Source organism: Cynocephalus volans, chromosome 5, assembly GCF_027409185.1.
Source record: "Cynocephalus volans isolate mCynVol1 chromosome 5, mCynVol1.pri, whole genome shotgun sequence".
Classification (NCBI taxonomy): Eukaryota; Metazoa; Chordata; class Mammalia; order Dermoptera; family Cynocephalidae; genus Cynocephalus; species Cynocephalus volans.
In genome coordinates this window covers 144,272,924-144,283,825 of record NC_084464.1, presented here as the reverse complement: position 1 = coordinate 144,283,825, position 10,902 = coordinate 144,272,924, and the positions used below count along the sequence as shown (strand labels likewise).

At 36.8% G+C, this 10,902-nt stretch overlaps 1 protein-coding gene across 4 annotated transcripts in view; it reads right to left on the bottom strand.

The window, feature by feature from the left end:
• Positions 1-8,294: 8,294 nt before the first annotated feature.
• The window catches only part of UTRN (utrophin), a 473,290-nt gene continuing 470,682 nt past the window's right edge, over positions 8,295-10,902 (bottom strand). For all 4 annotated transcript variants that reach the window (XM_063097714.1, XM_063097711.1, XM_063097712.1 and 1 more), the window contains one exon: positions 8,295-10,255. In XM_063097714.1, coding sequence (XP_062953784.1) covers positions 10,247-10,255 — 9 coding nt within the window. In that variant the 3' untranslated portion in view covers positions 8,295-10,246. The remainder of the gene's footprint in view (positions 10,256-10,902) is intronic.

Sequence of the window (10,902 nt, the reverse complement as noted above, 5' to 3'; positions counted from 1 at the left end):
ACCTCACTGAACAGTTTGAAAAGCCTTAGAACAAAACCAAAATAAGACTCAGAATAAATTTACAGTTTTGCAGAAGAAAACCCATCTAGATGTTCCCATCCTAGTCATTTCATATGGGAGAAGAGAGTCTTTTGATGAAGACTCAAGTAGCTACTGTAAGCAGAAAGGCACTGGAAAGAGAATTGTCTTGTTTTAGCTAAGAAACAGTAGAGAAAAAAATGAAGTGGATTATCAGTGCTATGAATTGCATTGTGTCCCCCAAAGTCCAGGTATTAGAAACTTAACTCCCACTGTGATAGTGCTAAGAGGGTAGGAAATCCTATAATGGTAATTGAAAGGTGGGGCCTTGAACAGGTGATTAGATTGTGAGGACCATGCCCTAGTGAATGGATTAATACATTTAATGGTTTAATGGTGGTCTTGGGCATGGTTCTGAGGGCTGTAAAAGGAGAGACCATGAGAATCTCTCTCTGCTTCTGCCATCCGCCATGTGACACTCTGCTTTGCTGTAAAGAGTCACTACCCACCAACAAGGCTCTCACCAGTTGAGTGTCCTGGACTTTGGACTTCCAAACCTCTGAAACTGTAAGCAATAAATTTTGTTTTCTTGTAAATTTCCCAGTTTCAGGTATTTCTGTTATAAGCAATATAAACAGACTAATACAACCAGTGAAGGTGCTCCAGATCAAACACCCAAATTCTCATTTCACCCTTAAACTCACCAGGAGAAATTTCTCTAAATACTAAGGAGAAAACTGAAAATATTTTCATTGACACAAGTGCTGCAATTTCAATTACTCAGGTGGTAGGTGTCCCTAATAATCTTCAGACGTTCCTCATATCCCAGTCCGTAACAGTCACCCTCAGATCTTTAACCACTACACGTCTTCTTCCTTAATGAACACACACACACACCTGCTTAATGCATAAAAAGTCATTTACTGTGCAAATTGAATTGCCAGCTTAAATATTCTCCTAATAGTCCTTTCTTGAAATCCCTAAGGCCCCCCCTTTCATAATGATTGCATAGCTAATTTGGACACTGACATCAATTTACATATCTCAGTCAAGTCCACATTGCCAATCTCAAGAAGATGCCAGACTTCTGTGGGCAAATATTCTACTGATGTAGGTAGCATTATCAAGGCTGACCCCATCAAGGTTAAGATTGCCCCATCTAAAGCTCAACTCAAACTTGCACAATACCCTCTTAACTAGAGGTAAAAGAAAGACTACAACCAATGGTCAAAAGCTAACAAAAAAAGAACTCATCCTAGCTCATAGCCTTCATCATAGTACTCATATTATCACTGTTAACCCAGAGTTCAGGATATATACATTTGTTTAAGACATCAGGATAGTTATTCACCGCTTCCCTGCCAAACGTAGACACTGTGTTCTTTTAGGCAGCTCCTGATGCTAAAATTTTACAGTAGTAGATCCACGTTCTGCTTGTTAAGTGTCCTTTTAGGTCAAAATAGTCAATAATTGTTTGCTTCCTCCTGAAACAATCAACAATATACCTAACTCTCATGGACAAGGGAGTTACTGAGACACCTTCCTACTCTTCACAAGTCTTCAACCACAACCTCAAGGACTTTAAATTTCCCTGTGATCCTGTTCTTATCCAATATGTGGATGACCTTTTGTTGTATTCTAAGCACAAGGTGAGCTCTTAGATTGATTCCATCTATCTGCTTACTGTTTTAGCTCAGAAAGAGCATAACGTTTCCAGAAGGAAATTGCAATTTTGTTACATGACTTATCCCAAGGAGGTAAATCCTTTCTCTTAACAGATGTGCACTTTCAAAATTTTCCCAGGTCAGTAACTAAGAGACAATTAAGAGGATTCAACAGCCAGGTCTGTCCACAACAAGACAGACCACTAGAAATCTAAAACTCTTATCACATCATTCCTAGAAAAGGTGGTTCTTGTCTCCATTGAGACAACATTCAGGGACAATTTCATTGGAGCTGCTTTTTGTAACTGGCCTTTCACAGAAGTAGAACACTTAGAAACAGAGGGTATATTTTTGGAGGCTGTCTTACTTTCACAGCTCTTACAAGTAAGACATACTTCTTTTCTTTTGTTTTATATCTACCTAATGATACCAATATCACAAATTTCATTGGCTGGTGTCATGCTCTTGATAAGTAGTACAAAAATGCTCAAAATTGTTTCATAGGAGTATTTTAGCACAAAAACAAATCATTGGATGGTCCTCCAATGATAAGTGTTGGATTTTTGACTACTACCTGGACAGGAACTCATTATATTGGCAAACTGATGCCCACTTTCAGTATAAACACTGACATCACCCAGAATATATTTTGGCCAATCAGTTTTCTTTCCTGGACAGAGAATGTTAGATAACATTTCAAGAAAGATAAATACTGTGCATTGCTTTGGGATCCCTAACCATTCAAGGGGAATTCTGGATTACTTGCTTCTGTCTTCAAAATTCATATCATGCTTTATAAGAAGCCTAAAAAATTGGGAGAATCATTTCATATACTAGCAGGAGAGTTACACAATACCCCCAAGGCTATAGAACCCCTAGCTGAGAGGTTCGTGTTCAGAATAGAGCTGCTTTCAATATAATATAGACCTCTCAAAGGAAACAGGTGTTGTTTTAGGAGAAGAATGTCATGATTACATCCCTCCACATCTCTTTGGTGTCAATCATATTACCAACAAGACCCAGTATTCAAACAAATTAGTTATTAATTGAGACTTTTGCTAATAACCCCATATCTAATTCAGCAGTCTCTTCCAGTGTGTGAGGTTTATTTTCCTAGTTTAGTTCGGTTGGTTCATTCCTGACTGAGAAGTGAACTGCAAACTCTGATTATAATCCTTTTTTTAGTAGTTGTCTGGGTTGCAATATTCAGATCTGTGATCCTGGAGTTTTACATAACTGTGTGTATTTGCTGTCCCATTTAATGAATGAACAAATTGTGGGGCAAATACAATAGTTTAATCAGGACCCCTTGCCTCAGGTCCAGTTGTGGGTGGTGCAGCACATTCTTTGTAAACAAGTTGTGTGTGTGGGTGGAGTTAGTGCACATGGGAGCCCATGTATCTTTTTAGTTTGTTGCTATTCTTGTGTGTTCTTCAGTGTGCAAAGCAGTGGCTCAGCAGAACTCACATCTAAAAATAGAGCATGTTTACTTTGTTGACAGCAGCTCAGTTTTCTTTGGACTTTGCTGGTAGCAGTTGAGTTTCTGAGTTTCTCTTTGGACTGCTTAGCTCTTAGATGTGTATGTGATGAATAAAGACTATTCTTTCTTCACCTACAGCTCCGAGGACCTTTTTTCCTATTACCTAGCTTGTAGACCTGTGTATGAAGGGTTTGTGACCCAGTCTGGACAACGGGCTTGAGGGGTCTGTGAGCTCCAGACACCTAGTTCTACAAAATGATTATCCAAGAAAAAGAACAGGAAAACATGACACTTTTGGCAGCTGAAATGACAACCCCAGAAATGTGATACTTGATCATTACATCTCAAATTGTGGTGAAGATGTGTCTTGATCATGCCTCCCAGATATTAATGCTCTGTCCTTCAGCTTGGGCTGAAGAGGCAGAGAACCAAAAGCATCTATCTACACCACACAACTTTGTTTGTTATGACTTTACAAGTACATTGCCTTCATTAACACAGCTTTGGTATTCCACTGTCTTCATTATCATGACTTTATTATAATTTTATTGTTCATTCCAGAAACTTCCTGCAAAACTAATTTACATGAACATCAAACTGTTCAGTTCAACAGATAGCATCAAACAACTGTATTCGCCAAGATTCTTCAAAATTTTTGTGTCAAAACCTTCACCTTGGGGCCAGCCTGTGGCTCACTCGGGAGAGTGCGGTGCTGAAAACCTTCACCTTGCTATGCCTACCAATCCTACACTATTAATGTGCTTCATCTCCCTTACACAATCCTAACCATGCCCTCGGGATGCTACAAAAACTTGGTCAAGTAGCGTTCTCTCTTATTGCTTTTAAAAGTAAAGTCAACTTTGTTTTATGAGAAAATTATTTTGGTGGTATTTGGGGGAAACAGGGGGCATATATAACAGAGATTCCTGAGCATAGCCTGTACAGATTTATATTTGTTAGGTCTGCGGAAAGCTCAACCAGATGCCAAGTGATACTGAAAAAGGAGCTATGAGAACCATAACTTATTTGTCTAACATCTAGCTGTGTTTAACCTTGCAAAAACTGGTTAAGATTAAATTAATTAAATAATTAGCCTTTGAGGCTAGGCCAGTTGCAGTGGCCTATACTCTGGTGCCTTATTCATGAGTTTTGTCCTAAGGGTTCTGATTCAAGAATTCCACTTAAACAATAGATGTATGTGTGATAAAATTGAAGAGAATTGATAATTGATAACCAATCTCAAAAGGATCAGTTTACATTCATAGTGCACATTTCCAATAATTGCTATCTATGACTCTTTTTGTTATCAATATGTGAGAAATAAGCTTAATAATCAATACATATTTGCTCAGTACACTAAAGGAATGGATTTATAAAATATTTCAAAGAGGTTGTCACAATCTAGAGCATTATTCTGCTTTTAAAAGAAATTTTAGGACTAGATGTGGTGGGAAATATGAGAGTTTCTACCTGTATGCAAGAGCCAAATCCTTAAAAGAAAGGGACTTTTGGGAGGGAGAAAATGTGGTATTTATGGCACCATTACATGGCAGTCACATTCTGAATGGATAAGGTTTTGGTCAGTTTTAGCAGAAACCAGGAATTCCTATTAATTAAGCAAAGAAACAGAAAATGAGATTTCAGGAAATAACTTTTGGATGCCGAACTCATCCCTAGCTCCTGTTATTTTGTAATTCATGCCTGGTTTAGTAGCACCTGCTATGCATGACCCATCTAAAAGACATGGTTTTTAGAAATAATTACTTTCCTCTAGAAATATTAATGTTTTCTGAACTAGAGACAAAGATAGGCTGTCAGCAAACTATCACTTTTTGATTTTCTTTTTCTTGATTCTTACTCATGCTTTAGCATACCTCTTTAATAAGAATGTGTTGCTTGTGATGTAAGGCTACCCTCCTTTTAAAAATCCTGAATTAATACTGATAATTGTTTTACTATTCACACATTATTTTTATAGACTTCATGAATCACTACCTATAAATACTTGCAAAATTAAAACATATGGCATTAATTCAGCATCCAAATTGTACATTGCAGGATGTTGATAGGTAAGATGCAAAAGGGTTCTGTGGTTAAATGCTTTGGAAATACAGAGTGATACACAGGCACAATTCTTTACTTCAGGAGTTCTCAAATCTTTTAATACGTTCACGTGCATTGTGAATCTCCAAAGGCCATTAAAGCATGCAGTATTTCTCAAAATTCTTTAACCAGGGAATTCTTTTATGGGGGAAATACTACTACATTCATTGCATTTTTTAGTGATCATTAGGATGTCCTCTTAGTATTCTGACATCACCAATAAGCACATTGAAACATCACAGTGAAGTTATTAGGATATGTTTTTACAAGTGGTATTTAATTCTACACATTTTTTTTTTCTTGAACTGTATTCTCATATTTGGAAACACATCTTGTGGGGATCTAGAGTACACTTTATGTTCTCTTATGGGGACCTATTAATCCCCCTTCCAGCTCCTAACACTGTTACTGTAACCACTTGCTTAATATTGGGCTTACCCATTTGATTAGGAACTATGCAAGACAGGAACTTGTCCTCTGACTGTTTTCAGTAACTTGAACAGTGTCTCACACACCCCAGGCACTCACATATTTTGTTTTTAAATGGAGTAATAGCCACTAAATTTCAAGTCAAGGCTGAATTTTGGTCCATGGCTAACATCCTCCAGTTAATCATAAGATTCCTTACCTCTTAAATTTTTTTATCATTGACTTGGGGATATGGTGTCCAGCGTACATTTTGATTTGTGATATGTGATATCTTACATTAAACATACTGACAGTATGAACTTGCTTGATGGACGTGGAAGTAGGGAAGTGAGAAGAGGACACATGAGGATTGTGTGGGACAGGGATGTGCTCACAGACATCCTGAGCAGCATGTGTGGTCGTCCACAGCTTCCCACAGGGTGAACATGGCTCATGAGATTCACAGACTATAATGAATAAGACTGTTCCGAATGGATTTTGATAGACCCACGTAGGCCAGATTTACAACACTAAAATGATTTAATTTTTCCCAGCAGTTATAGTAGAGCCATTTTATTTTACCTAAACGAAAAAGGATAAAAATAACTTATTCAAATAAAAATTTAAAAATCAATATTTTAATATTTATGAAAGATGGTGTTAAAAAAGTAATATCAGGAACTAATTGCAATGGCTTCACCTAGCAACCTGGGAACTCTTCTTATTTAACTACTGTGATGGCACATTTTGTGTTGACACATTTTATGCGTCAACTTGACTGGGCTAAGGGATGCCCAGAGAGCTGGTAAAATATTATTTCTGGGTATATCTGTGAGTGTGTATGAATCAGTAGACTGAGTAAAGAAGAACACCCCCACCCATATGGGTGGACATCATCCAGTCTGTTGGGGACTGTAACAGATCAAAAAGGTGCAGGAAGGGTGGATTTGCTATCTCTGCTTGAGCTGGAAAATCCATCTTCTCCTGACTTTATTTTGGTCCTCCTGGTTCTCGGGCCTTTGGACTCAGACTCAGACTGAGATTTACACCATTAGTTCCCAGGCCTTTGTACTGACTGGAACAGCATCACTGGCTTTTCTGTGCCTCCAACTTGTAGACAGCAGATGGTGAGACTTCTCAGCCTCCACAGTCACGTGAGCCAATCTTTCATAATAAATCTCTTTCAACATATCTACATGTATCTTATTATGTTTCTCTGGAGAACACTAATACAAGTACATATTCAACATTTGTGATTTCTGGACTGAGGACAGAACTAGGCTGAGGGCAAATTGGCAAGTCATTTCTCCTAACTACCCACATAAAAAATTCAAAACAGTACCAAAAAATGAGGTCTAAAAAAAAAAAATCTGAGCCCAAGCATATGTGTCAACTGCAAATATTCTAAAATATGTCACAATTTGAAGGCTTCCAGAATGAGAGATTAGTACCACTAAGTTTGTGAGTTTATGTAAAGTGCAAGTAAATTGCATATTTCTAAACAAATGCTTGGGGGTGGGGGACATAGTATCATATGTGCCCTAGTCATCTGGTCAGAAGGAAGAACCTCCTATGTACCCACCCACCTTATCTGCAAGGGATACATTCCAAGATTCCCAGTGGATGACTCATTCTGGTCACATAATTAACCTTAGAAAAACACAAGCCAACATTATATGTCAATAAAGTTTTTTGACCCTATTTACTATAGGTTTAAGTAGTGATGTTAGTGGTGTTTTACCGTATTTTCTCTCAATTCTCGACTAATGAATTTGGAAAGGCCTCTGAACAAGTTGGTCTACTGAAACAGTGAATGTAGGGAGAAAGATAACCAAGAGCAAACTACATTCTTTAATATACAAATATATTATCTCAATGATATATAACAAGCTGAAGGCTTATAGTATAAAAACAAAACTTCTTTATTTGTTCTCACTTCTACTTCTGACTACCCCTTCAATGAGTTGCTGAAAACCAATTGTTTCCTTAGAGATCTTTAATGTGAATATTACTGTGTGGCAGACAGGATATTTAAAATGTTTTTCCTCAAAATGTATGTTTTCTTTAACAAATTATATTTTGGGGCTTTTCTATTTTATAGCTAGCTTTTAATTTTAGAATGAAGTTACATGATTCTCAACACTCTTTCCCATTGGATGGCTTCAGAAATTGATTAAACCTACTAACAGTGATGAAAATCCAGTGTACAGACAAAAAGCAATGTAAGAGCATGAAGCTAAAAGTGGATCTGAAAGGATAACCAGCTAAATGCCAATAGCATCAAGATATTAAAGCAAAAGCTCAATAGGCTTTATGCGCCTATTTTTAATATCCAATATTTATTCCCTATCAATAAGCCTTCTACCTATAAAGAAAATTGAGAATTATGTATGTGTAAGAGGGAAAGAGAGTGAAAGCAAAAAGAGACTGTATTAGTGTGTATGAGAGAAACTGCAGGAAAATATATAGATTTATCAGGATACAGTCTCTCTCTATATTTTATTTTCCGAAATGTACATTCGAAGCACAGATTCTATCAGTGAACATAGCTGAAGAATATCAAAGTCATTTTGTGTTAAAATTACTTTTATTCAGGATGAAAAATACAACATGTAACCAGATTAGATGATAGTCTATGATTAGTTCTTTACCACATATTTCAAAAGAACTACATATTTCCCATTGTTGTTGCTGCTATATATTTCTTTTTATTTATTATTACTTAGAAGATCACAATGTAGTGTTTTAGTAGCTTTTCCTTAATAGCAGATAGAGGACATTTTGCATACAAATACAGGCAAAGAAAATTAATACATGACTTTTCAAAGTAAGACCAAAAAAAGACACCAAATCTACAACTTGGAGTTTAGAGTTCGGGGAATTTTTTTTCTTTAAATAGGTGCTTTCTTGGGCATGACATGGCCTGATAAAAGCTCTAGACTTTGCAGGCTGCACTGGCATAAAGCTATTTCCAACACAATAAATGAAGATGGATCTGAGGTAGAAAGGTGGTCATGGCTTTCCTCTTATATAAAACAATTTTCTTCTCAAAATATCTATGCTGCAAATAGACACCCTTGCCCCCCAACCCACCCACCTGTTCTAAAAGAATAGCAATTTCTAACTTTAAGCCTCCTTCTGGCCAGATCCCAGTTAAAGAGAACCCAAAGTTAAAATGTCTTGACATATTAAAAGCACATAGGCATGAATCAAAACACATTATTTTCACTTTTTTTTTTTTTTTTTTGGTTTCTCTACATTTGGTAATTAAGTAACATGTTTAAACTGAATCAATTAAATGCTAAATCAGAAGCTGAACCAAATACCTAACTGAATGCACTCGAAGGTATAGGCAGAGGTACCAACCATCTAAACATTAATTTTATCCTTCTTTAGAAGCAGTGACATAGGCTTTTGATAAAACATCCTTCCCAAATATAGTGATAAATGAAAGGTAATAAAACATCTGTTCATTCACCCAAAAGGAAAAATGAGACATGCACTAAATGTGTGTCTGTTTTCAAAGAGAAAATAGGAGTTTCAAGAATTATAAAGGACTTGAAAATACAAAAACAATAAAATTCTCTTAAAAGGGAACTAAAGACAATGATGTGTTCTGTTACCACAACAGATAAAGGTCTGCTGTGTATTTAATGATGAAAATCAAGACCTGGGAACTAGGAAAGGTTGTACCAAGTTTTGTTTTTGTGTCAAAATGAAAAGATGCTTAAATGGATGACCTTTGGTAAAAGGATCTTTGAAATTATTATAATGCAGCCTCCCTTATCATATAGATTGGGACATAAAATAAATAAGAAACCAAGACCTACTTTTATAAAGAAGGGAATAAAATATAGGAAAAAACATCCCAATAGAAATGCCATTTAGGCCCACAGGATTTTTATTGTGGTTATCCAAGTGGTCACTGAAGAAGTAAGTGTATAATGTCACATGAAGTTAAACAGTATACACAAAGCTGTGGCCTCATCCATCCATATATATATAGATAATATTTGATTGAAATATATGGATTTATTAATTTGGCCAAATCATGGAAACAAATCCATGGAATCTATTTGGTCATATGGCTGATAAATTATAAATAACCGAAACATAAAGAGTCAAAGAAATAGATGAAGCTATTGTACAAGGCTAATGTGAACAGCAGAAGGAATGTGAAAATGCAAAGTGGTGTTCGAATTCTCACATAATTTTTGTTATGGTTATTAAAAAGACGGTATCATATTAGAAAGCCCCCACCCACCTTCCCAATGCTGTATACACTATACAAATCAGTGTCAAATGTATCACCATTTCCAAATACCTCTCTGCTCATTAATATACAGTTGCATAGAAAGGGAAGAAGAAAACAATAACATATGGTTATTATAAAAACAAAATATCCTTTTCTTTGGATAGTCAGTGTTTTACTCCTTCAGTAGAACACACAGTCAGCACTCAACAGCATATGTCAAGGAGCCATGGAGCTTCTGATTAAATGGAACTTGGAATTGGCAGTTGCTAAAAAGGGCAATACTGTAGTCAAGAAATGTTGGTTGGCTGGACGAATACTTCACATTGCCTGCAGGGAGGGAAAACAGCACTGTCAGAACAACATTTACATAAAACACGTCAGGGAGCAGAGACCTGTCAACTCTAAGAAACAGAAGTACTTCTTTCAGAACTAGTCAAACCTTATTTTGCTGTGTCCAAAGGGGACCCTTAACTCTCATGTGACTTTTGCTCCCTGCAACGAAGTCCTTCCCTGTCACCCTGAAGTTACCTAGCCTGGTTTTTGTTACTACAGTTGATTTGAAGGGAAGTCTGGAAGTCTTCTCTTGCCCAGGCTAGAAACCAACTTAAAATTGAGAGGAGTAAGCTTCTTTCTACTAGAGGTACCAGTGTGAATGAATCAGGCTAGAGCAAGCACCCTGTCTCATCCTGGGGAACCGCTGGAGGTGTCCTTTTCAGAGGGTACCCTGACAGCTCAACCCATCTCAGTCCCCAGCTGGTGTGTTCAGAGAAGAGGAAGAGAAGACAGGAATCATAACTCAAGGGTGTGCAGTGGTGCCAGTTAAAGTTAAATGTCCCAGGCAAGAGAGGATATAAATCCAGGCCATACTCAAGGGAGTAGCATCAACCTTTTGAAGAGAAGGTCAAATGACTGGATTTTAAAAAGTATTTTGAAGTTAGAAATAGTTTTAAAAATCACTCTAAACTGAAATCATC